We start from the raw sequence: 27,110 nt of genomic DNA, 5'->3' as shown, positions 1-27,110 counted from the left end.
TAAAAGGACTAATGAACATCTATTGTGCATGTAGCAGCAACCGGACCCCAAAACCCTGACGAGTGTTTTCAACAGACCCGGGAATAGTTTAACTTTTTCCCGAAAAAGTTTTATTTGAATCCAGATCGTTGAAAACACTCATGGACGGCTAAGATTTGCCCTATAGGGTGCCCTGCAAGATCCCCGGGTCCAGCGGCAACCTGTCTTTAAGGATGCTGCACTGCAGTGGGAACAAATCCCAAATGAAATGGGAGACGATGGAATCTTACAAACTTTGGTTATATCATAGCAACTGTTATTGGGTATGGAATGTAATTCTTATTAATAAAGAGAAATCATCAATCTGGCAAAAGAAAAAGGTAACACAGAAGCACAATCAGCACAATGTGTAACCTTGACGAGTGACAAACTAATCTAACTCAAGGGTTGAAAACTCGAGCTTATTTCACAGGGACACAGCCTCTACCTACCATTTCATGTATAGGAGGTCAACTACAACTTACTTGAACTTGCACTTTCGGGCCATGCACCCTGCCATATCCAGTGTGAGGAAAGAAATGTGCACGGTAAAATGTTTAGTCTTCCGGTTTTCATTTTCTCACTTCAGTCTGTCTACTTGTCTTCGGCTTTAACCATTTGGGAAAACAGTCTACTCATTGAAACATCAGCAAGACTGTGGGCGCTGCCCACACTGAATTGTGAGGAAGAAATGCTAGTCTCAAAGTGACAGACGTTGTCAGGTAATGGATCACTATCACCATTCAAATTAGGTCTCTCATCATTTCCCTGAAGTTGAAGTGCACATTCCAAATTCCACAGCACATCTCCCATGTTAGGCCGATTAACCCCATGTTCAGCCAAGCATTTCACAGCAGTTTCCCCAAACTTCAACAAAGAATCCGGTTTAATGTCCCCTTTGAGACAAGGATCTATTACTTTCTTCAATTCCCCTCTCTTTTCCCACTCCATTGCCCATTCAGTCAAATTCACCATTTCCCTAGCAAGCGATGGATTGATGACAGGCCTCCCACAAAGAACTTCAAACAAAACAACCCCAAAAGAGTACACATCTGATTTTTCAGTTAGTTGTTGGCTTTTCAAATACTCCGGATCAAGATACCCAAAACTTCCTTTCACAGCCGTACTAACATGTGTCTTGTCAATCTCAGAAATGGCTTTTGAAATCCCAAAATCAGCAACTTTAGCCATGAGATTCTCATCTAGAAGTATATTTGCAGTCTTGACGTCGCGATGAATAATTGGCTTTGTGGACCCCGTGTGAAGATAATGAAGTCCTCTGGCTGAACCAATGCAAATTCCAAGCCTTTGTTTCCAACTCAAGCTAGGAAGATCTGATCCATAAAGATGGTTTTTGAGAGCCCCATTTTCCATGTACTCATAAATTATGATCATCTCATTTTTCTCATGGCAGTAGCCTATCAATGATACCAAATGGCGGTGGCGGAACTGGGACAACATTTCAATTTCAGTTTTAAATTCTGCAAGACCTTGTCTAGATTGAGATATTCCCCTCTTCACTGCCACCTTAGTTCCATCCGACAAAACCCCCTTGTAGACCTTCCCAAAACCACCAAACCCAATCACCAAACTTTCACTGAAATTATCAGTGGCCTCTTGAATTGCCACAAAAGGGAACCGATACCCATTTTTTGAACAGGAAATAATCGCAATTCCGCTGGCATGTTTATTTTCCAGGGTTTGACAATTCCCACCTGCATTGTTCACGATATGGTCGTCTGCTGAATGGCCCACAACTGACGATCTTCTTCTTCTTCTGCAGACGACAAACAAAAACAAAGCCGAAAAAAAAGCAACAAATGACACCCCAATAGAAATTCCTACAATCACCCAAGCTTTCTTCTTGGAGTTCACTTTAAAGTCCCTCACCGCGAAACTTCCCTTAGAATCGCCAAGTTTCATAATCTCAAGACCATTGAGAATACCATCTGCATAAGGAGCAACCAGAGTTGAAGGTTCAATACTCACACTCAAGACTTGACCTTCGCTTGACGTTGTGACAACATCCATACAATATGGGGTACCCAAGATGTTCGATGTTAGATTACTAAGATCAAGATTCAAAGCAACAAGCCAAGAGTTGATATAAACATTGAAAAAGAGCTGCTCTGGGGAAACACTCACTATATCACAGAAATGAAACCGAACCATGTACTGAAAATTGGGATCAACAGAAAAGGACCAGGTCACATTGACCCTAGTAAGAGGATCCTGTTGTGAGTTAAGCCTTGTGGCGGTGCCATAGACAGAAGGAGGAGCAACATCCCTAGTAGGCCATTTTGTCGAGTAATTAACAGCTCTCATATTCGATACAAAAGTGACAAGATTGACATGACCCAGATAAGGTTCATCGGAAACCCAAAGTCGCCATAACGTATCATTTTGTGGGGAAACTGAATGGTTACCCATGTTCACCCTGGCAACAGTCTCCATTGCTTCTGTCAAGAAAGTTTGGTATTTGACGGGAGGATCAATGGTTCTAGCACCAACGGGAAAGAGTCCATCGGGGATGGAAACGATTTCCAACGAATTTAAGAAAGCAAATGAATTTTGAGAAGGAGTAAAAGTTAGAACAAGATCATCAGAAGTTACATTCAATGAGAACTCTTTAACTACAGGATCATTCCGTGGTTGGAAATCGCTGAGGAGGGTGAAACTTTGGGCTGAAACAGAGAACTTGGCCATGCTTAGATTATAATTTCCATCAACAAAAGGGAAGAAATAAAGCCGAATCCAGTGGAACCCTTGCTTCTTAATCGAAAAGGTGTATTGGGAAGTTCCGTTAAAAATTCTTGCAGTTTGATATAAAGCTAAATCAAAGGTGGATGAAATGGAATTGGATTTTGTAGTGAGATATATATTTTGTGGAGTCGAAAGAATACTGGAATTGAAAACATCAGCTACGAAGACTCGATCACCCACATGTGTATTTGCGAGCGATCCACAGTCGATCAGATAGTTATCCACGGGATCAAATCCTAAGGAGACATTGATCAAACAGGTGGTGGACAATACCCAGATAAGCAAAACACCCACATACACACCCATCTTATTTATTTTATAGCTTAAATAAAGGATGAAGCAACTGATTAACCGATGAATTCTACATATTGATCGTAACCCAGTTGATCGATTAACTCAATAGAGAGAAATCAAGAACAGAGGCAAAAAAATGTTTTAAGAGTCACCTTTGAGACACTTAGCAGCTTTTTCATGTAATGCCAAATGGAAAGAACGGAGGAGAAATTGGTAAGAAGGCTCTTCGAATTGTGGATGAATAGTCGATCAAAAATATCCTTCTATTGTTTATGAGAGCAACCGAATTTTGAACAATTCTTGGCCTGGACAAACCACTTTAGTTGTTTTCTCTTGGTTAGATAGATATTAAAAATACTCACTAGTGTCTTGGGTTTGACAGATTCAAACACTTTCCAGAAACAAACCCGTAAACTTCCAGAAACAAGCCCGTTGGTTGGGTATTTTGGTTTTGGATTTGTAATTATTACTCTCCCTATTTTCAATCATTATTCTTATTTTTTTCTCTATCTTTCTTCAATCATTACTTTATTCTTCTTTACACTCATTATTTATAAATCTAAATCCAAAATACCCAAAACTAACAAGGTTGATTTGCAAAGAAGAGAGACAGTGACGATTGTTACGGGTCAAGAGAAACTTTTATCAGTTTTAAGCATCCGTTTTCAATTTTCCGGCTATTTTTCGATCACATTTGGATAATCGGCTCTGTAAAATTCGGCAAGAACTTTAATCCTGCCAAAAATCGTGTTCATCCGACTTTAGTAGATGCATGATTAGTTCATGTGAAAGAGAACTGCTACCCACAAGACAAGTTATGCACAGATTTTGTTGTGGGATCCACCATGGGTCCCATACAAATGATCCGAGCCGTTCACTAAATGTAAAACATTTTTTCAGAGGTCCTCGCGAAAAATTAGCTCAATCCGATTCCTATAAGTGTTAATCCAATCATCTAACTTTTCATTCATACTTCAAGATAATGAAAAGTTTAATGAATTGGATCGAGCATCTATAAGTATCGAATTGAACTGATTTTTTACGGAAACTCTCGAAAAAATGTTATACATTTAATGAACGGCTCGGATCGCTTGTGTGAGACTTATGATGGTTTCCACACAAAATCTTTGCACAATCTGTGCATGACTTGTCTGTGTGGATAGACTTTCTGCATGTGAAAATTGCAAAACAAAAAAAAAAAAAAAACAAATTTGGGTTCCGATTCAGTGTGTTTTTGGACCCAATTTTGGTTTTTCGTCAATTTTTACGTGTGCCGATCGTATCTACTAGAGTTTGATAAACATAATTTTTGATATGATTAAATTTCTCACCGAATACTACAAAATGAACAAAACCAATCATCCAAACTTAATCGGAAAATGGCCAAAAAAATTAGAAACAGACCGAAGCGGATACGAATACTCTTAATATCCATTGTATACATAAAAATTTCTCACGGGTCAATTGTCATCACGTTTATACAAAAGAGCTTTTTGGTAGTATAATCAATCTAAGTATAGACGGCAATAGTCCTTGTGACTCCGTGGTACGTAATGTAATGTAATGGGGTGGTTAAAGAGAACAGAGAAAGTCAAGTACTACTCCACAGACGGGAATTGGGTCATTGGTTGCCTTCTTGGAAAATCACAGGTCTTTTTTTTTTCCAAGAAAAAGAAAAACCCACGTTGTAGTATTTGGTAAAGGGTGTCAGTTTCCACTTTTTTTATTTTAAAAAATAAAGACCACAAACCTGGATCTATTTTCTACTCACTTCACCTTTATCAATATATTATAGAAATGTGTTTGAGACCCACGAGTCTTCAAATTCTTATTCCTAATTTTCTAAATATTATTTTTTTGTTTATAAAAAGAAAAAAAGAGAAAGAAATGTAGGGAAGTGGTAGAGAGAGAGAGAGAGAGAGAGAGAGAGAGAAATATTGTATGCCACTGAGCACCGTTACGTGGTACTGTAAATTTATTTTTCATCACATGTCTTTCAGTGTATAAAATGAGACCAATGTTAGCGTCTATCGCACACGGGACTAGATAAAATATCAAATTATCTTTTATTATCAACTAGCGTTTTTTCCCGTTCGATACACGGGACTAAAAATAAACCAATGAAATATTTTTTTATCCCGTGCATCGAACATGAATGTTGTCAAATAAAAAATGGAAGAGGCTCCCATCTAGTTTATATAGGGTCCAGTTTTCTATCCAGTTTTGGCCTTTGTAGGCTCATCCCGGACGCACAATAATGATTAGAATCGTACATTTTTTAGAGCTCGTCGAGTTTGTTATTCATGCAAAAAAAAAATAGCTTGATCGAATATCTGTATATATGCTATCGAAACAGATTTGTACAAAAAAAAAAAAAATTCAAGTTTCTAATTATTTTTTTCATCCCATTTTTCAAGTCTGCATTTAATTGAAATAAAAAAAATCAAGTCTACATTTAATTGAAATAAAAGTAAAGACGGAACAATATTAAATTAAAGAAACTAAAACCCAACTCTTGGGTTAGCGCATTCCTTGCTAAAATGTGGGCGCAATCTTTTTAATTTGATTGTTTAATAAACAAATGAAACAATCTACTCTCACCAAACATGCAATCGAAATGAAGAGAATAAAGATCAATCCATTCTCGCTCAAATTCTCCAGCAAACAGAACACACTGATAGCATAAATAGATTGTTGAAGAAATTAATCACAAAAGAAAGAGAAAATTAACCTCATACACCTTAATATTACTCCCAAACACCAACTTTTATTTCTCAGGGTTCTTTGAGCAACTGTTCAACAATTCCGATAGTCTTGTCGCCAAGATCTGCTTAGCTGCAGGGGAGACACCGTTCTTGCCAATAATCGTTTCCAAAACTGTTTCCGACACTTCTCTGTTCTCTATAACTGATTTCCCAGTTTCAGGTATGGATTCATCCTTAGAGAAGCTTATCTGCAATCTCAGAAGCAGGAGGAGAAATATTATAAAAAAATAAAAAAAAAACAGAGAGAGTTAAAGTCATCAGACAGACCCTAGGTGTCTGGTTCTTGACAAGAAAAATACAGGAATATTTGCATCGGAGACCAAATTATGTTAATCTAATCTAATACTAGAGTAATTTAAGTCTTAGCTTGGCGTCATTTAGATTGGTTCTTATACATGAGTCTCTAATTGTATGTGTCTTTTACTATTTTGAGATTTTGACTTTCGTAGGAGAAGACTTTAAAGCGAAACTGAAGACTTTCGTACGAGAAGACTTTCGTACTAGAAAAGCATGCATATTAAAACCAATTATAAAAGAAAAATGATTTTGTCACTCCCTTTTTTGTTAACGTCATTCCTTTGCAAGTATATTTTTGCACAAAAAATACACTTGCAGGGGAGTGGCGTTAACCACAAAAAAAAGGAGTGACAAAATCAGCAGCCTTATAAAAGGGAAATGATATTGGCACTCCAAAAATTGATAGGCACTCCAAAAAAAAAGGAAAGTGGTTTTGGAGTTCCACTGATTTTGGAGTGCTTGCATCAATTTTGGAAGTGCCAATATCATTTCCCTTATAAAAAGGGTTGATTAATTGGAACGAGTACCGTTGAAAGAGAGCATAGGATAGGAGTATGGGATTTTAATCATCTCCATCACATTGATGACATATGAAGATCTTCATTTGAGTACATGATGCAGCACATTATTAACATAAAAAACATGTGCAGATAATATGAAAAAAATGAAATGGAAGTTTAAGAGGATCCAAGTCAAGAACAAGCAATATAACCTTGATTTGAAATAAGAATGTGCAAACGTTTTCTTGGTAGTTTTTTTATTCAAGTGTGAATAAAGACGAACAAAATATCTATTTTTGGCCCTCGGATATTGTCCGAAAATAGGGCTCCTAAGTGTGGTGTAGTATCTAGTAATATTAAATAGGCCTACAAAAATATACCCAGGAAAAAAAATCATACTTCCTCCGTCCCTTTTTTTGTGTCCAGTATACCATTTTGGGCTGTCCCTTACTCCCTTAATAAGTGTCCATTTTGTAAAGTTAGGGGGGTAAAAGTTGGTGTATTGTCTATTTTGTCCGTAAAAGTAGATTTTATTTTGAAAAGTTAGTGAATAAAAGTGTAATGATAATGGGTAAGTAGGGAAAGTGGAGGAAAAAATTGATGTGAAAGGTGTAATGATTATGTCTTTTTAATAAGTTGGAGTTACGAAGCAGGACACTTAAAAAGGGACGGAGGGAGTATAAGACAGCCCAAACCTAATAATAGTGACTTCAAAAATCTGGAAGATAAAAAAAAAGAAAAAGAAAAAGGTATGCACAAATTACCAAAATCACCCTTGAGGTTTTCAAATTATTGATTGCCCCCTCACATTTGGGAAATAACAAAATACTCGCTATCTCATAACAAATTACTCCCTTGTCGTAATGTAGCCGCTAGGAAATTTAACAGAATCTAACGTCATCAAATCCTAATACAGTGGAGTGGACACCCTATCTTTTTTTAGTTTGTGAAAGGCTATAGATGTGTGATTTGATGTCATCAAATCCCAATAGAATGGACCAATCAGTCTTTTTTCTAACTTGTGAAAGACCGCAAATGGCAGCCTTTCACAAGCTACAATAGGATGATGTGCTTCATTATAATTATGATTTGATGATGTCAGACAAATTCCTTAAAATTTTCTAGCAGTCACATCACATCAAATGGGGAATTTGTTATGAACCATGAGGTATTTTGTAATTTCTTGAATTAATGGAGCAATTTATAATTTTTAGAAATCCCGGGGTGGTTTTGATAATTTATTATTTTTCGTGTTTTGGTAACGATGGGCTCAATGCTAGTAATCTCTATGCTGTTCATAAAGCAACTTTCTTTCAGTTTCGCTTTGCGCCCAAAAAATTCAACACCAGCCCTAATTTTACGTAGATTTAACTTTAGACTCTGTTTGTTTCGACGTAAAATGTTTTTCAGTAAAATATTTTACTCATTTTCAATCGTTTGGTTGGGCAAAAATAGTGTAAAATATTTTCCAAAGTAAAACATTTTACCCTATATGATTGAAAATGTTTTCCTTTCAAATTGCCCGTAAGTCATTTTACGCCGGTCTTCTCTCTCACTTTCTTCACCCCTACACTCCTAAAAATTAAACTCCGGAGAGATTATTAACCTTAAATGGAGTGCATAGGCAAATGGAGTATCATCTGGATATCTTTCCCTTCCTTCCTTATCTTATTTCTCATGCTATGTTTTTTATGGTAAATTTATTTGTGTACCAAACATTGAAAAATACTTTACACGAAAATTATTTGTTCCAAAATCATTTTCAAAAAAAATATTTTACGTCAAAACAAACAGAGCCTAAGATATGCAACATACAAAATAGTGAGAAAAAAAAGCATTACTGAAACTTTACTAACGGTTATGGATCCACAGGGAAATTGAGTGAACAAAACTGCAGCTCCTGGCGGGGAGTCTTCACCGTTGAAAACCTTCACGAAGTTTTCAATGGCTTCTCCAGCGGCATCGTTGTAAGTTCCGGTAGCTTTCCAATAAGCCAAGCAATTTTCTTTCACCTTCTCCGCGTATTCCATGCCCGTCAAATGCAGGATCATTTTTACGTGTATGAATTTCTCGAAGGGCCCTGCATACGGGTACTAAATATTAACTGAATTCCAGTTTTTCTTAAACAAATTAAATACATTATTGGAATGATGTCTTTCTAAGTTATTTTTCCCAATAGTAGAACAAATTATTGGATGCCACTGCGTGCTGACACAACTGATCTCTCCACAATACACACACATGTGTGAAACTCAAAACAAAGTGCAAGGCGAGCCATGAGACTTTCGATGCCCCATATGAGGTTACGAAATGGGGCCCTATACGTATTCCCTTTAGAAATTTAAAACGACAAAAATTACTTTCAAAATAAGCTTATCACAAAGATTAAACAACATAAAATAAAATAGGTCTATGTTACTTCACATTTAACTGATTCAAATTAGAAGTCTATGAAATAATTTCATTTGCTTTATTGTAGTAGACGAGATTCTGTACAAAAAAATGTACTTTTGAGGGTTGTGGAACATTTTTGTTTAAATTTTTTTGCTTCATATTCAATGGTGAAATTAAAAGGCTAAAAATATTCTAAACCAGAGAAAAGGCTAAAAACATTCATGGTATTAGCTAAAAAAGCCCATTAAAGTAATAAATAAGTGGTTCTATGTTTGAAGTTTTTCGATAATGCATTCAAGATCAAAAGGAAAAAACAAAAAATGACAAATATTGAGAATATCTTTTACTGTAATAGAAAAGATGAGAAAATTTATTAAAACTAAAAATAGTGACCAAAAAAGCCTATAAGCCTTCATTAGGTACCCATTAACAGAAAAACAACTTGTATAATAGAGCAGTACTTTTAATATACTTATTAGATATCTAAGTCTTATATATATCCCAAAATAGGGTCCTACTTTCTATTTTTTGTTAAATCGAGTTTGTAAAAAAGAAATCATAGAAAATCAAAAGTTGGTAATTAAAGCAGAATTATATTTATATATATGCCGACTTCAGGTATATGTTTACAGTTGCTGCTGTTCATTATATATATATATATATATATATATATATATATATATATATATATATATATATATATATATATATATATATATATATATCGGGACGGTTCCGGGGACCCCTTACAAAAACCTCTAAAAAAATTTTTAAATTTTAATCTCATAGTTCCTGATCAAATTTTCAAGATTCGAGCAGCTCAATGTATTCAGAATGTGATTTTAAGAGTGCCCGCGAGAAATTGGCAAAAAAAATAATTAGGAAGAGCTTGATTTAAGCAGTTTTTTATTAAACCGTTCAATAAAATTAAAAATTCAATCGAAAACTTAGAAGATTTTTTTAAGGGTCTCCAGAACCGTCTCATATATTATATATATATATATATATATATATATATATATATATATATATAAAAGCATGCATGCTAGTACCTGTGACAATGTCCCTGAAGAAGTCAATGGAGTCTGCCAACTCCTCTGCGCTCTTACCCTTCCACTTAACGGCAAGACATTCAACGGCGTTATCATCCAAGTACACCCCGATGGCCGTCACCTTTGCAAATTCTCCTTCCCTATAAACACCTGCTCTCACCCCTGTTGCATGTGTGCCCACGTTCATATATCAGACGTACAATAATTTACAGAAGTGCACAGAATAGTCGAGCTAGGACTTGAAAAATGCAATTAAATTTTGCTACTTACTAAAGCAACAGCTAAAGTTATCTGTTATCTGTTATCTGTTATTTCGCCTGATCTATTATCCTTTTTCCGACAAGTTTTTTCTGATAACTCAGAACGTTATTGTCAATTTACGCGGGATTGAACTAATTTTTGAAGATTAATTCTACCTAGTACCATCTAGTGGGAGATCCATTCAAGTACGGATGAAAAATCTTATGGACCGACCCCGCACAAGTTCACAGCAGTTAAAAGATTTCAAACCTTAGATCTAATGAGCCTTTGAGTCTCAAGCCTTATAGGTGCGATCAAAATTATCAACCATTGACCAAAGGAGACTTTTGACTCACTAATTGAATGTGGGCACGTGGCAACGGGGCTCGTGCAACAAGAAGGCGTTGGTCAAATCTTGATCTGGGGGAAGACGGTTGACCACCCAATTACGGAAGGACACGTCTGCAAGAACCTAGAGAAGCTTTCGCGGAAGATGTCCACGGAGAACAATTTCCACGTTACAAAATCTTGGGTCTGCGGGAACCCACCAGGGCTCGCGAAAGGAAGACGAGGCTCCATTAGCGATGCAGCCTACGCAGTAGAAGACTGCGGGTGAAGTGCCGCGAGTCGCTACTTCTTTAGAGTTATAAAGAAGACTGAGTTAAAAGATGTCCAGAGTCTTGTTCGGGCCATAAGGCAGGGCTCAGAAGGGCTCCGCGATAAGAGAATGATCGCCGCGGGTTGCGACCTTGCTCCAGCGAGAATGAGGGAGATTCTTGTGGCTTGGTGGCTTAGGAGGGAGGCTGTGTCGCGGGGATTAGGCTCTCCCGCGGGAAGAACCCGCAAGAACGCGTTTTTCCCAAGACCCAGTAAAAGAGGGACACGTGTCGGGATTTTATAGGACTGCCATCATGGGTCTGACTTAGGCCCAGGTGCCCTATAAATACCCCTGACGTTCCCCTGATTTGATAGAGCTGACTTTTTCTAGAGAGAAAAAGAGGTGAGCACTGAATTTGAGGAAGGAGAACATTCTTGCCCAGAGAAAAGTGACCTCATCCAATCTATCTAAGGAAAGCCAATTACTGCCCTCCACGGAAGAAGCAAGGGACACGCTGCTTTTGTCTTTTCTGTACCCCTTGCTCCTTCTCTCACCCCACAAGATTACTCCTCCCTTCTCTCCATTAATCATCAACCAATCCCACCTCTCCAGCTCACATGTAAGCACATCCCGCAAGACCCACAACCTACAAGTCTTAACCACGAGTCCAACCCCTTGGATTTAACTTCGGAGAGGTAAGGTATGGATTTTTGCATTATCACTTTTCCAATATTCATATTTCTTTTTTCAACTTTTCAAAAATTATATACATTCATTTTCTTTATGTATATATAAATCTGTAATGTTTTTTTTTTCTTGAACGGCAAATTTTTTTATTAATCAATTGAAAAAAGGATGAAATAATTAAACAGGACAAAAGAAAAACATCACAACAAGAAAATGACATCTCAAATATATTGGCATACCACCATCAAAACCGTAAATGTTGTAGATTCACATGATCGCAAAGTCATAATAACAAATTAAGTGTGATTGGTAAAAAAAGGAATGCGCAATATCAATTTCTTAATATGTTGCATATCCTCAGCCCCAAGGGAGGCCTAGTGGTCAAGGCTTGAGGCCAGGACCCGCTCCTCTTAGATTTTTGGGCTTTTCTGTTTTTGTTTTGTCCTCATTTCAAATTTATTTCGCGTTTGTTAGTTTTATACTAAATTTTTATGAATTATTGATTCTTTTCGACGAAAGGAATCGGAAAAGTAAACAAACGGTCATTTTATAGCTTTTATGGACTATAACAAACGGTCGATCTTGTGACTGAAGGGTTCAAGTTGGGTAACAATATTTACTGATGAGGAGATTAGTTCAGGCATTTTATAGCTGAGGGCCGGGGTGAGTGTGAAAAAAGCGAATAGATGGTGGGTGTCCACGGAATTTGACCTTTATCTTATCGTGGATCTGTTGGCTCGGAAATAAGATAATTCAGATTTCAGTCATTCAAAGCAACCCCCATACCTAACACTTTACTGTTCTAATTTAAAATAGGCTTTAATTTAGTCTCACCTTCATCCCCATACCCACTACAAGAAAAATTGCATTGGGTGACGAATGAATATCGTCACAAATTGCTTGTTTTTCGTCACAAATAATATAGGTGACGAAAAAAAATTTGTCGACTAAAGGTTGTCGAGGATTCCTACCTGGTGACGAAATCTATTTTTCGTCACCTATAGTGTCTTTTGATGACGAAATATTTCGTTATCAAAAAGTGAATAATTGGTGACGAAATTTTTTTCCTCACTTATTGTGTTTTTTGATGACGAAATTTTTTGTCATAAATTATTCTTTTTGGCAACGAAAAAATTCGTCACTGATGAGTCTCATCGGTGACGAAAATTTTCGTTGCAAAAGACATTTTCATATGGGAAAAAAATCCTTCTTTCTTACTCTTGCTGGGTTTCGAACCCGAGTCTCTTGAGTTTTTCGCGCAAGCTCTAACCAACTGCACCACACACATTTTTCAATAAATATTTGAAATATCTAATATATAACATATATGTTTAACATAAAAATATATTTCAAATGTAATTTTGAACCTTTAAACATTAAAATTAGTAATTTTGATAAACATGAAAGTTGTAGGCAATTGAGTTATTGTTCAAACCCAATTTGAATTATCTCAATCGGAGTTTTTAGTAAATAGTTATGCTCAAAATACATTTAGTGACAAAGCGCAATTCATAAATTTCGTCACGAAAGGTACCCATTTGATGACGAAATATATTTTTCGTCGCTAAAAGCGTTAAAATGGTGACGAAATTATTTTTCGTCACCAAAGTTAAGCATTTGGTGACAAAAAAAAATTTCGTTACTAAATTGGTCTCATTTAGTGACGAAATTTTTTTTTTGTCACCAAATGATTATCTTTGGTGACAAAAAATAATTTCGTCACTTTTTTTTAAGCTTTTGGTGACGAAAAATGTATTTCGTCTCAAAATGGGTACTTTTGGTGACGAAAATATTTTTTTCGTCGCTAAACAGGTATAATTGGTGACAAAATTATTTCGTCACGGAAGTTGTCAAAACGGTGACGAATTTATTTTTTCGTCGCCAAATATACTCATTTAGTGACAAAATTAAATTTCGTCGCCACTTTTTTGTCACCAATTTTCATTTTTCTTGTAGTGACCCCTGATACTAAAATAATGAATTGTGTAAATTATGTTCATCAAGTATTAATGAATACAGTGTATAACATAGATTGGAACTCACTAATTATTTCAAGATGTGTATTTTAAAAAAATGGTATTAATGCTATCGAAATTAGTTTAGAAAATTGATTTTCACACTTTTTTTTTATATCCACATTCCCTTTTTTATTTTTAGCAAAAAAATACATACGCTTTCAATACTAGAAAACAAAAAAGGGAGTGTGAAAATCGTTTCCCTTAATTTATCTCATGATATATGTATTGCGATTAAGCGTTGTTTCATATTCGGCCATAATTTTTGTCGCGATTGATGTTCTGGAGACATAAAAATGACAATTTTAGATCATCGTAACGAGCATAAACCTATGAGAAAGGCTCACAAACGGCCCTAATTGACGTGACACACAATACAAAATTACTCAAAAATTGAACTCAGCTACAATATTTATTCATATCCCTCATCTGTTATTTTTTCTTGTACTTTAAACCTTTCCTAAGGTTCAAACTTCCACTCATTAGAGGATCAAAAGAAAAACTTATATATATTGTCGAGTTGATGAATGAGATGATGGTGAGGTTGGGATCTGTAAGTGCATGCATAGTGGTAAGAAAATAATAACCTGCTCCGCCGAGGAATAATGTTTTGGTGGTACCCGGAGGCTTCACCATGGCTGGAAACACGTGGCTCTCCACCTGAACTTCGGTCACAGACAATAAGTTAGACATTGCTCTCTTCTCTTCTCTTCTCTCTCTCTCTCTCTCTCTCTCTCTCTCTCAACTATATGATCGCATGGCAGTAGGCTCTCTTTGTCTGGTTTATATAAAGGGCTAATTTCACTTAGACCCATGTACTTTGACCAATTTTTGCTTATACCCACTGCATTTCAAAATTAAACACTTGCACCTCCTGTACTTCATGGTAAAGTGAAAACCATAAATTTTTCTGTTTTGAACTGACAGAAAAGTGACGTTGGAGGCTTTTTTTCCCTACCCAATTGGCCTTATAAACCTTTGCATACAATATTTAAGGCCTTTTTAGGAAAATAAGATGATTATTATCTTTTTTGCCTCTCGACAAATCCCAAAATAAGAGAGAATTGGAAATGTGTAAAGAAAATAAGAATTAAAAAAGAGGACAACTAATAACTTCACAAAAATTGATTTTATAAAACATTAATGATGATAATAAGTCTGATCCGTGTAGCATGTACCCCACATTAACTAAGAAATCTTATAAGAAGCCTTGGATTTATTTAGGGATATTATTTAAAAGATTAATTGGGTTAGAAAAATAAGGAGAAAGAAGCTAACGTCACTTTCCCGTCAATTCTTACAAAAAGGCTAACAGTTTCCCTTTACCATGAAGTTCAAGGAGTGCAAGTGTTCAAATTTAAAGTATACGGTGTATAATTGAAAATTGGTCAAAGTACAAAAGGTGTAAGTGAAATTAACCCATATAATAAGAATACAGAATGAGGAAGTCCCACTTAAAATAGAGCAGTCAGTCACGGATCCGGGGAGGTTGTCGAGAAGCCCCGCTCTACAGTCGTGTAGTGCGATTGATTCGGTCGTCCTTTTCAGCCATGGACTGCTTGGATAAAAGATTCAAATCAATAGGAGCTCGGATTAAATCTGAGTATTTATATTGAAATAGACGATCGGATCGACTGCACTACAACTGTGAGATCCAGCTCTTATTATAACAAAAGAGAGAAGAATTTATCATATTAAAAGTTAGATTTGTTTTTATGTGGGCTACACACATTTGTTTTTTATGTGTGCCACATGTGTGGTGTGGTGGAAGAGTGAGGTCTTGCTCCTATAAATTCAAGAGTTAATAAAAGAAATACTAATTTGCATGGAGATTGGTGTTAGTTGATTGAGGCTGTGCAACACGTGAAGAGTGAGGTCTTGCTCCTATAATTGTTTTGTTAATTTGTTTGCATTGAATTGGTGGTGAAGAACACACTATTTTATTATATCTTTCGTTGTGGTGATTGGAGAGTCGGGTTATTACAACAACACTGTGGTGTAGTGCAGCTGTGCACCACAGGAAACCCCGATTTGTCGGGTAAGTGCTTGTGTGAATACACTTGACAAGACCGGTCAACCACCTCTCGAATTTAGTAAATTGATGATGACAGTAAAAAAAAAAATACATGGCATAATACCCAAAACTATAAGAGAAAAAGAAAGAAGAAAAGGGCATCTCTTGTTTGATCCTGTAATCACCTACTATGTTTTTTCTCGTTGTAATTGGGTGGAAACACGTACGTGGCCTCCACTTGAACTTCGGTCACAGACAATTTAGTTAGACGTCATTGAGCTCCCTCTCTCCCTCCCTCTCTCTCTCTCTCTCTCTCTCTCTCTCTCTAAGTTCCTTCAACTATATGATCGCATGGTAGTATGTTATTTGTCTGGTTTATACAAACAGAGAATAAGGTAGTCCCGCCAAAAGTAGACCAGCAGTCGGGCATGGATCCGGGGATACTCTGGGGCAGCCCGCTCTACAGCTGTGTAGTGCGGTTGATTCGGCGGTCAATTTTGGCCATGGACTGTTCAGATCAATAGGAATTCAGATTAAATCTGAGCCGATCATGTCAAAATGGATGGCCGGATCGGTCCCTAATCCGTCGGGCACGCAATTTCTGTGTGCTTTTGTGAATACACTTGACAAGACGGGTGAACCACCTTTTGAAATTTAATAAATTACTATAAAAAAAATAATACATGCCATAATACTCAAAACTAGGCAAATTAAGAACATTATTAGTATCTCTTGTTGGATCCTGTAGTCATCTACTATGTTTTTCTCGTTGTAACTAGTTTAATTAAGAAGGCTGTAGATCATGATGATTGGTGCTTAACTTGTTAGGATATCTCCAATCCATCTCTATTCCTTCAAAATAGAGAATGAATGTGACACATTGAGAAATTTTTTTGTAATTTATTCATTTTTTTCTTCACTTTTTGGGAGAATCCTTGAGGGACTCATCTTCCTTTTTAGAGTTTGATCATTCGAAAGTAAATTTGGTCCTCTAGGGGACCAAAAATAAATTTGAAGTACAAAATCTCTCCAAACTCTAAAAAGGACGATAGATCCTTCAAAGATTCTTCCAAAAAATACAAGAAGTACGTGAAGAAAAAAGAGAACAAATTACAAAATTTATCCTCAATGTGTCACATCCATCCTCTATTTTGGAGGAATAGAGGTGAATTGGAGATGCTCTCCAATCCAATGTCCTCTATAACTCTATTTAGGAGGATCAAAATAAAGTTTTTATATTCAAAAAGTGATTTTAGAGGGATTCACTATTCATGTTCACTCCAACCATGAATCTCTACATTTCTATTTTTCATCTTTATTTCACAATTTTATCTCACTTTGAGTCTAATATTGTGTATTTAAATGTCAACTTCAATTATATTTTTAGTTTTATATTCAAAAATTGGTTTTGAAGGATCCTTTATTGAGGATGGAAACAAATCCTCTAAAATGGAGGCAAATAAGAAGGATTAGTTGGATTAATAATTCCTCCAAAATGGAGGAATGGAGGAAGATTTGGGGTTATGGAGTAAGTATTGGAGATGCACTTATGGTGTGATTTAATGCGGACAAAACTGTAATGTGTTTTAGGTGGTAGTTGATCAAGTGGTTGGTGTAGTTAACATAAAGTTGCTCTGCTCCACTCTCATCGGTCTAGAGCTCGATACTTGGGATCAAATGGTTGGGAGAGGAGACTCCAATTTAATTTGCATTTTGGCGGGACCTATTGACGGAGCCTGTGACGTGGTGACGGATCAATATTTCCTTCCCGCTTGGGTCAACTATGGCTTAAGTCTAAATATTTTGGATCGGATTGATTCCCCAGTTACTCGGGGTGTCACTACGTTGGTGTAATCCATCCCACCAGCCGTCGTACAGTAGAGTAGTGAGGGGACAAATGGGTTTTGTTGTAGTTTTGCACAAGTTCACTCGCGATAATTATTTCCTTTTCATGTTATTGGACTATGGAGTAATATCGAAGGTATTTCGTATGTTGTGAGTGCGGTACCGAGAGTCGGGTTTTGTGCACAGTGGTGAGTGTGAGTCTGGGGAGTTGTAATTTGTGAATTGTTTTGGAGAATTGGAGGATTATGAGTTGGGTTTTGCAATAGGCTGTTCAAGACCAAAAGATAAAAAAAGAAATAGTGGTGTGTGCATGTGGATTGGAGGCATGGAGCTGGGTTTTGTAGTTTTGGTGGTTACTGATGGATAGCAATTAGGATTAGGTTAGATTTTTATTTTACTCCCTCTGTTTCAAAATGTTTGTTTGGTTCGCAAAACGAAGGCTAAAAAATAATGCATTTTTTTCAATAAAAAATTCAAACTTTTTTTTTCGTCAATTACAAGAGCTCATCGATATCTAATGAATTGTTGAAAAAAATTTGAATTTTTCTTACAAAAATGGTATTCCTTTTACAACCTCGTTTTACGGACCAGACAAACAATATGAGACGGCGGGAGTATTTTAATAGTAAGTGGTATTCTGTATTTACCTACACTACAAAAAAAATGAGCGACAATGACAAAAAAGTTGTCACTGAGCTGTCACTAAAAGTGTGTGGCTAAAAATTTTTAGTGACAGCTTTCCACCTATAGTGACAACTTTGTTGTCACTGTCGCTCATTTTTTTTTTTTTGTAGTGATAGTGCATATTTGAATAGTTAGTCATTTCGTGATTTGTTATTTTGTAGAGGTTAGCTTCTTTTTGAGTTGTTTGATTGCATTACTTTTAGATCTAGATTAGTGGTTAAGCATGCTACGTACTTTCGAATATCCCCGTGTCCCTTAAATTATTGTTTAGAAAATTTATGACTGGAATTGGAAAACCCATAGCTGTTTATATTTGATTACTTAAATTGGCATGCGGTTGGTAAAACACTTGGTGGAACCTTTTATTGTTCTGATAATCTTTTTGGTGAGAATTTTGTGGATAATGTTGGGAACATATTTTGGAAGTCTAGGGAAAATAATCATCTATGTGTGGGTGACTCTAGTCATTAGGGAAGAGCTAGGGTTAAGCCGGTGACCCTAATGCTCATTAACACGCATGCTGTGCGCATAAATGCACAACAAGCTCCCCTAATTCAAAAAAGAGGGTGTTCGAATTAACTTACGTACTTCGATTAATTTTTGGAGAGTAGTCCCACGATCCACTGGTCGTGAGGGGGTGAGAAGAGGGGAGGGGAGGATTATAACCTGTATGAATTGGTCTTACAAGAATTAATAATCGATACTCACGAGTTTATGAACTTGAAATCCAATATGGAGCAAACCTCGAAATCTCTTAATTTCAAGTGTTAATCACTAGGGTCGGCTCCAATGTTTAGGTTGCCCAAGTCTAACCTCAAACTTGGTTGCCCACTTATTATTAAGTCATCAAAATTATAAAAACATATAAGTAAAAAAAAAAAAATTAAAGTTACATTGTGCTTTTAGTTTGAATTACATCAAAAAATCAAAATAAAAATGAAATCCTAGTTATAGTGCTTTATGATTAGCACGATCCGATTTTAAAAGCCAAAATATCTTCTTATTAAGCAACTTCTTCAAATCACACATGCAAAAAATTGTCCCTAACTATTTTAGTGACAAAAAATTGTAGGAAATGATTCTGGCACTTCAAATATTGATAACCACACTCCAAATATTTCATCTTTTAGTGTTTAGGTGATATGTATTTCAAACATTAAAAGAAAAATATGGGAGTGTGTTATCAAAAAGTGGAGTGCCAAAATCAAATTACCAAAATTATTGTCACAAAAGTATCATTAAAAGAGTATAACTAAAGTTATTTAGTGACAAATATAAAGTTGTTAATATAGTCTTAGGATCTGTGTAGATTTGTAGAAAGAAGTGAAAAAAATTTGTTTGTTCTTAAAAAAACGAGGTAAAATTTCAAATCTCAATTCAACTTTCTTCCCAACTTTTCTTTAAGATTTCTCAAATTTTCTTCTCAATTATTTGTATTCTTTCTCTAGGTTCCAAACGAAGCTTTAGTTTCAGTAACTAGGTTAAAAAAACCTTCCAATGTTGTTGACCAACAAACCCGAGCATTTTTCTCAAAAAACATATATGTCTATATATCCTAAAAAGAAAAATTGAAGGTACGTCCAAAAAGAGTCAAACCCGTATCACCCTGCCTTTACTACATGCTATTGACCAACAAACCAGAACTTGTTCGTTTGGGATACTCAAAACAACTGTGTGCGGTTCTTAATAAATTTTTTCTATCTTTCTCCACTCATTATCCTTAAAAATCTTCCTCAAAACTCAAAACGAATAGGGTCATCGTCCTTCATACAATATCTTTCTCCAAATATATATATATATATATATATATATATATATATATATATAGTATTATATTATGCGGAGCATTTCACCTATGGAACACTGCATTTTAAGCTAAAATGCGGATTCCTCAGTTGCCGTTGGATTGCATTTTGAATGGTCAGGATTCGCGGACAATCTGTTCGTGTGAACAGACAAATTGTTCGCGAATCCTAACCATTCAAAATACAATCCAACGGCTAAAACGGTAGTCCGCATTTTAGCTTAAAATGTGATGGTCCATAGGAGAAACGGATTATTATATTATGTAGCATAATTTTTGTTTGGTTTCTCAAGCCCAAGGGCTTGAGGCTTACCCTAAGCGGGCCCTCACCAATATGGACTACAGATCGATTCCTACTACCAATTTTTACCAAAAAACTGAGGTTTTGTAGTATATATGCTGTTGAGTTTAAAAAAAGAAAAGAAAAGAAAAAGAAAAGAAAGTATATATACTGTAGTGTCGAATTAAATCCTCTCCAGAATATATAAAAATTGAATCTTTAAATTTCCCAATTCCACCAAAACGAACAAAAAATATATTGGTGGGCACAGAGGATTCATAATCAAATACTATTCTTTTATTAATCAGGCATTGTTTTGCTAAGATTACTGTTTTTTAAGTACTTATTTTTTTGTTTTTATGAGACATGTTATTTTTCATAATACATTACGTTTAATTTAAAAAATAAGTAATGATAGACCACTACTATATTTTTTTTAGGATAGAAAGCCCATTATTACGCGGTCCATCCAAAAATTACAATAAAGTATTAAGGCCCATTTTGGCTTAATAATCTTGCGGAATTATTATTATTTTTGTCCTCATTCACAAATTTTTTGCTTTTATTAGTTTTGTGTCAAATTTTAATGAATTATTGGTTCCAACAAGAGAAATCTAAAAATTTAAAAATTATGATCTAAATGTTAAAAAAGTTCACTAAAGATAAAAATAATTCAAGACAAACAGACTTTTTGAGTTATTTTTGTTGTTATTCATAAAATTATGATTGGATTCGGATTTTCGGCTCAGATATCCGATTGAAGCACATTCGAACTTGTATCGGATTCCAATCTTGTCCATAGACAGGCATAGGCAAGAGGAATAAAAAAAAAAAATTACCAACCAAATTAGAATTTTTTCATAAAAATAATTCAAAAAGTTGCTTTCAATGAATTTTTTTAAGATTTTGATCATTATTTTTGAATTTTTAAAATTTTCTCATGGAGACAAACCAATAGTTTACAAAATATTGACACAAAATCATCAAATATGTAACAAACAAATAATTCGCAAACTATTCACAAAACCGTTCCAAAAAAAAAAAAAACTGTCGCAGTTCAAAAAAAACCGACCGTTGTTGCCTTGTTAATGAAGTAATCCAGCTGGCAAACGATTGCACCGCCTTTAAAGAAAACAGGCACCAGCCGTCCGATCCCAGAGCGCAGTTAATCCAAGCCGCCTATCCTCACCAAACTCAACCTATAAATCTCGCGTCACGCCTACACTTCATTCCTGTTGCTCTCTCTCTCTCACGCAATCAACATCTTGGATCCTCTTCCCGAAGTCCAGAAGATGTTAGGGTTTTCGTTACCACTTCATTCCTGTTACTCTCTCTCTCTCTCTCTCTCTCAACATCTTGGATCCTCTTCCAGAAGATGTTAGGGTTTTGGTTATACACAACTTTTCTGACCTTTCTTGAGTTGAAGCGAATCGAAGACAAGAACAGTCCTCAGGTCTCGTTCTCCGAACGACGCGGCGGTCTCATGAAGAAAGCCAGCAAACTCTCTGTCCACTGCGACGTCGATGTCAGCCTCTTCGTCTTCTCCGGCCGCGGCCGCCTCCACGAGTTCTGCGGCGGCGACAGGTACCGACGATTTGTTCCATCTAAATCCCCCTAAATTCTCTCCTTTTTTTTTTCCCACACGCATAGAATCTCATGAAGAAATAGATCGTTTCTTTCCATTCTCTCGCTTTGTAGGTCTGAAAATCAAGAAGTTTCTGTTGTGGGGACCATCGCTTCACAACCCCAATAGTCGCTAATATTATACGCCTAGAACTGTGCTCGCTGGACAAGAAGCGTACCTATGCTAGTTGTTCGAGTTGTGAGTGCAGTCATTATGGCGATATGGAAAGCCGTTCCGCTCAGGCTTGCTACCCGGTCTTGGGTTTTGCTTTGTATGTAGAGAAGCGGGGTGTGTGTGTGTCAGAAAGCAAATGTTTGGTCGATATTTCGTGTTACGCATGTCTGTTGGGGTCATGGATTTTGCTTGTATTAGTGGATCGGAAGCAGAGACAAGTCTTTTCTGGTGACTAGGCTGCTAGTATCAAGGTTTTCAATAGCGGCAGGGGCCCGAATAACAGTGGCAGTAACGCTGTAATGGTAGTGGGAGCATTGAGTTTGACGCAGGGAGATCGAGTGTAGAGTTCATGGATTTCTGAAATTGTGTTTGGTGCTAGAGCACTTAAAGCTATTGTAGCAGTCAAGCACTGGCCGCAGCGGCTTTGAAGTGGGCAAAAATCGGGATACAAACTGAGAGTCTGATATGTATGGGTATTAGGCCGATACACCTGTGAATATTGGGTATCATCGGATACACGATGTAATGGTATCAAAAGGCCAAAATCTGATACATAGTGGCCGTTATTTAAAACCTCGGCTAGTATATGAACGTGTACGTATGTAAGTACATACACACGTACAATTGATTACGCCTATGTCGGACCCTCCCGTAATTACACAACATTATTTCTTCAAAAAGTACATCTGTTTAAATCTAGGTGGTTGTGGGTGTTGTTTAATTGCAGGTTGCACCACAAGGAAATAGAGTTCTGGTTCGCTTGGCGGAGCTACCTGAGGTAATATTCATTTGTCTTCTGAGCATTAATTTTCATTGCTATGTGTTTCTTGGGGTGAAAATGGCTTTTGGCCCTAGACTTAAATATGGAGCATGAATAGGGAGGTTGGTTTTGCTTCAGCTACTAAATATGTGTTTCTATTTTCAATCACGTGATCACAAAGGGAGTACATGTTAGGTAATTTTGGTGAGTTTAAAAAATCCATGGCTGACAACTGAGCTCTGTCTCATGTTGTGGCTTCAAAACTTATTTGGGGGAGATTGTGTTACATGTGCTTTCTTACTGATTTGTTTGAGGATACATGTGGTTGATGGATCTTGAAGGTGAAGAAGTTCTTTTGAAGCTGACTTTTTTATTTTTATTTTGTTAATTTCATAGTAATTGCTTGAAGTGGTTAGGGTTACAACTTTGTTTGACATAATCTGCAGCGAAAAGTATCTGAACTTGGTATCGTTCCTGCACTGATCTAGATGTGGTACCTCCCCATAACTTACATCTTCGGTGCCCTATGTTGTGAATCCATTTACATTTATTAATATGCTTTTTACAACTTCTCAGAAGCAAACCGTATACTATGTTCACCAAGCAGCTTGTTTGGTTCATCATCTTTTGCAATATCGTTGACTTCCTTTTTTGAGGTCTATTGAAATTTCAGATAAGTGTAAAAAATATGGAAAGTAGAAAACATAAATTGATCGGGCTGTAATCCATTTTTGGACAAGCCAAATTGTGCATCTGCAAGTTAAGCAGTATAGTTTCGTGTGTAAGGTGTTTTTAGAATACTAATTCACTGGTATTTCTTTGCTTTGAGAAGGGGAAAAGTATGGCTGCAAACCTCCCTCCATTAGCCTCCTCTGTTTGAGAGTTTTTTTCAATCTTTTCCTTTTCTTTTTGTCTGCACAGAAATTAGCTGGTGGAGTTTTGCTTCCCAAAGCAGCTGTCAAATTTGAGCGTTACCTTATGGGGGAGGTGAGCAAAAATACAGTCAGTATGGGGGAGGTGAGCAAAAATACAGTCAGCACTTCAGCAGCAGTCAAACTGATTTGAAATAAAAGAACTCAGTTTCCTTATGTTGAGCAGAGACTAGTCTTTTCAGCAAATGTGGGGTGTGTAAATTAAAGTACTACTCCTATGTGCTTGTCCTGAAGATTTAAGAAAAAGGGTCTAGATTGTCTTTATTTTGGTCATGCCTAGGCTATGGATACACAACTTTTCTGGCCGTTCCTGAATGAGCAAGGAAAATAACAACGAATAGTGACTAGATGCATCAACGAACACAAAGACTATTGACGGAGGCCACCACACTCCCAAACTTTAGAGTTTCTTTTGTCTCATGTATTTAGTATTTACAAGAAATCCTAGGTTTTAACTCCTGTAAAATCTTAATAGTTTTACTTTAATCCCTGCGAATTCTACATAATTTTATACTTGGTCATGTCTTTGTCAAATTTGTGCGTCCTTTGTCCGCCACGGACTAGATAGCCGAGGGATGTTTGAATCTTAGGCCCCGTTCCGCTAAGGTTTTTATTTTTTAAGTACTAAAATACTAATTGATCAAACTTTGTTCAATGAGGATCCACTCCAGAGCTTAGGGACCGAAAACCTCCTTTAATAAAAGTAGACTAAGATATGTGATTTGGTCGATACCAAATCTATTGCTTTTCTTTTCAGTTAGACTCCCTTTTGGGTAATTTTTTATTAGCCAATGTCGATCACATTTATATGATGAGAACCAAGTTTGCGACATGTCTCTCTGATCAAATGGTGCTAGTTTTAAAGGAAGTAATTCTCTCCTTTTGATGAGACGTGTGAAAGTAAAGAAAAAGCAACAAAAGGATCCTATGGGAATGAAATCAGTTATCAGGGTCCTGAAATCCTAATCGCTATTCCTATCCATCATAGATAAGGCTTTGCTGTGCAGCATGTGTTGAAGGGAGCACAACCTTTAGATGTCCCAAAAGAAGGTTTTATTGTATCTATTCTTTGGTTTCATACTTGCTTTCCATTGTTCAGTTCTTTACTATTACACTATTGTGAATGCTGCTAAATGTAAGTGGCACAACTCTGATTCTTGATACTTTTGTGAGTCTTGGAGTTGTTTGTTAGATCTCACACTGAAACTAAGTTAATAAAGTGTCTTTTGCAGCAAGGACGTACTTGTCAGTGCCTCAAATGAGATAAGACCTTAATCATGCTTCTATGAATACAATCTATGTGATGTTTGGGCCTCATCAAATGTCTCTCTACGTTTGGGAAAGATATAGAATTCTGATGAGATCTTGATCAAGCATGCTCGTGTCGGATTGTAGGTAAATATTCTGCCCAATAAGACACACGCACACATCCATGTGATAGTTATGTACAAAAGTATCATACTTCTCGACTTGTTTCTAATTTGCTCACGAAGTGTTATGGGTTTTCCACTTTTTGTACTCTCTCAATAGTGTCTTCTTGTTGGGTTTGGGCTTTTGGCACATAATATTGGGATTGCCTTTTTGAATTTTATTACGAGTCTACACTCAGCTTGTTTAGGGGATATGTCTTAGCTAGATGACCAAACTTGGTGGTTAATGTGCCTTCCCTAGGCTAGGCTCATAACTTGAATGGTTTCTTCTACCGTGACGCCAAAATGGCTCGATTATAAATGGTTTCTTCTACTGTGACACCAAAATGCCTCGACAATATAGAATCTCTTACCTTAGTAGAGGATATTGTGGCACATACAAGGCTTGCCACATGCTGACGGTTATTCAGGTACCCACAATATGGAAGTAGGTTTCTAAGTTTGAGGTTCTATTCTTATTGTTTTTATAACATAATACTAAAGTGTTGGTTTTACCCATATTGCTTCCTTTTTCCACATAAGTTTTGGAGATCTTTATTGGCATGGAGAAGGAGATACATTATATGTTTTATCTTTCTTACATAATTGATTCTTCTTCTTGTTTTTTCATGATTGGTGTTAGATATATGGAGATTATATATGAGCTGAATTTTGTTGGTTTTGTTTCATTCTCTCTTTTTTACCTTTTTTTTGTTTATAATTTCTGGGATGATTGAAAAGCTTATTGGGTATGACATGCTCTTCCTTTTTTGACCACCTCTCCAATTGTGGTGTATTTATGGAGATTTATGTTTAATGCGGTGTCACTTTTAATTTCCATGTGTGTCATTAGTGTCTATAAGCCTTGCATCACATCAGGTTTTAATGTTCTGTAGTTATGTTATGTTGTCTTTTGAGAACTAAAGATCTACTATTTATCAGTAATATATTATATCACGGTATTTGTTTATATTATCTTTCTGTTCTCCTACGGGAGTTTTGCAAATCTTTATTGGCATGGAGAGGGAGATGCACTATCAACTCTGTCTTACATCATATATTCTCGGTATTTTTTGCATGATTGGTACTAGATACATGGGTATTAGATATATATATGCTGATCTTGATGTTTTTGTAGATTTCTTTGATTATGTGTATGTATTGTTGGACGTTAAGTTTAGAGTTTTGCATTGCCGTATGAAGTTTTTTTGTGGTAACAGGTTTATGAGATGCATTAAGATAAGCGATATATGTAGGGTAGGGTTTTTGTGTCCATTTATGTGTCTGTGCCTTATGAAATGTTTTATTTTGTGGTCGCTCGTTAGACAATTTAGTTTTTTTTTAGCCAATTCCCAAGGAGTTGAATTGTTGAGGAGTAGCAACGTGTTCTCCCTCTTTCTCTCCTTTACTTCTAACATCCTAATTAATGTTCTTATCCACTGTGGAGTAGGCTTTTCCCTACAACATTTGTTGAAGTTGGAATTGCGTTCTAGTATTACGAAAGCAACTCCAAAAATCCCGAATATCTTGTTTTTCTCCTTTGTCTTTTCTGTCCTTTTTCCTCTTTCCATTAGCCCAATTGCGTACACACGTTGTGTAGATGTGGTTCACATTCCACAACATGTTATGTAGCATCTGCTGCAGTGGGTTTGCGGGAACCATGATAAATGCTGTTCATTTCGTTGACGATAATACGGCTGTACCCAGATAGCGATATATCCCCTATCTACTACTTTTTCTGTGCTTCATCCATTGGCATTGAGTTGCTCTCTTCTTCTATTTGTAGATGTTGGATTGGCTCCTTGTTATTTCTCGACATTTGTATGGTTGGTGCAGGTGTTCTTTCTAATTTCATGTGTTTCTGAAATGTGTGAGACCACTTGAGCTTTATTTTAGTTTCTCTTTACAATTGCATTCTGATTTCTCTCAGTATCTCCCCATGAAGAGCTACTTTAGTTCTA

At 36.3% G+C, this 27,110-nt stretch overlaps 2 protein-coding genes and 1 long non-coding RNA gene across 4 annotated transcripts; 1 reads left to right on the top strand and 2 right to left on the bottom strand.

The window, feature by feature from the left end:
- Positions 1-295: 295 nt before the first annotated feature.
- LOC131319394 (receptor-like protein kinase HERK 1) lies at positions 296-3,459 on the bottom strand. Its single transcript, XM_058349622.1, has one exon. The coding sequence runs from the start codon at positions 3,085-3,087 to the stop codon at positions 613-615; it is 2,475 nt and encodes an 824-aa protein (XP_058205605.1). The 5' UTR covers positions 3,088-3,459; the 3' UTR covers positions 296-612.
- A 2,234-nt stretch (positions 3,460-5,693) lies between these two features.
- LOC131319246 (chalcone--flavanone isomerase-like) lies at positions 5,694-14,382 on the bottom strand. The gene is made up of 4 exons (XM_058349415.1): positions 14,211-14,382; positions 10,084-10,245; positions 8,494-8,717; positions 5,694-6,028 (listed from the first exon to the last, which is right to left on the bottom strand). The coding sequence occupies exons 1-4, from the start codon at positions 14,314-14,316 to the stop codon at positions 5,843-5,845; spliced, it is 678 nt and encodes a 225-aa protein (XP_058205398.1). The 5' UTR covers positions 14,317-14,382; the 3' UTR covers positions 5,694-5,842.
- Positions 14,383-21,540: 7,158 nt separating this feature from the next.
- LOC131319152 (uncharacterized) lies at positions 21,541-24,501 on the top strand. Of its 2 annotated transcripts, none has more exons than XR_009197909.1 (5): positions 21,541-21,834; positions 22,776-22,826; positions 23,255-23,301; positions 23,730-23,795; positions 23,826-24,501. It is a non-coding gene; the product is annotated as an uncharacterized LOC131319152 (long non-coding RNA). The 2 variants fall into 2 exon arrangements; XR_009197908.1 differs by having other exon boundaries at positions 21,949-22,826.
- Positions 24,502-27,110: the final 2,609 nt, after the last annotated feature.

The sequence above is a fragment of the Rhododendron vialii genome, chromosome 3a (genome assembly GCF_030253575.1).
Source record: "Rhododendron vialii isolate Sample 1 chromosome 3a, ASM3025357v1".
Classification (NCBI taxonomy): domain Eukaryota; kingdom Viridiplantae; phylum Streptophyta; class Magnoliopsida; order Ericales; family Ericaceae; genus Rhododendron; species Rhododendron vialii.
The sequence above is the reverse complement of the archived record's forward strand: the minus strand, read 5'-3'. Positions and strand labels throughout refer to the sequence as shown.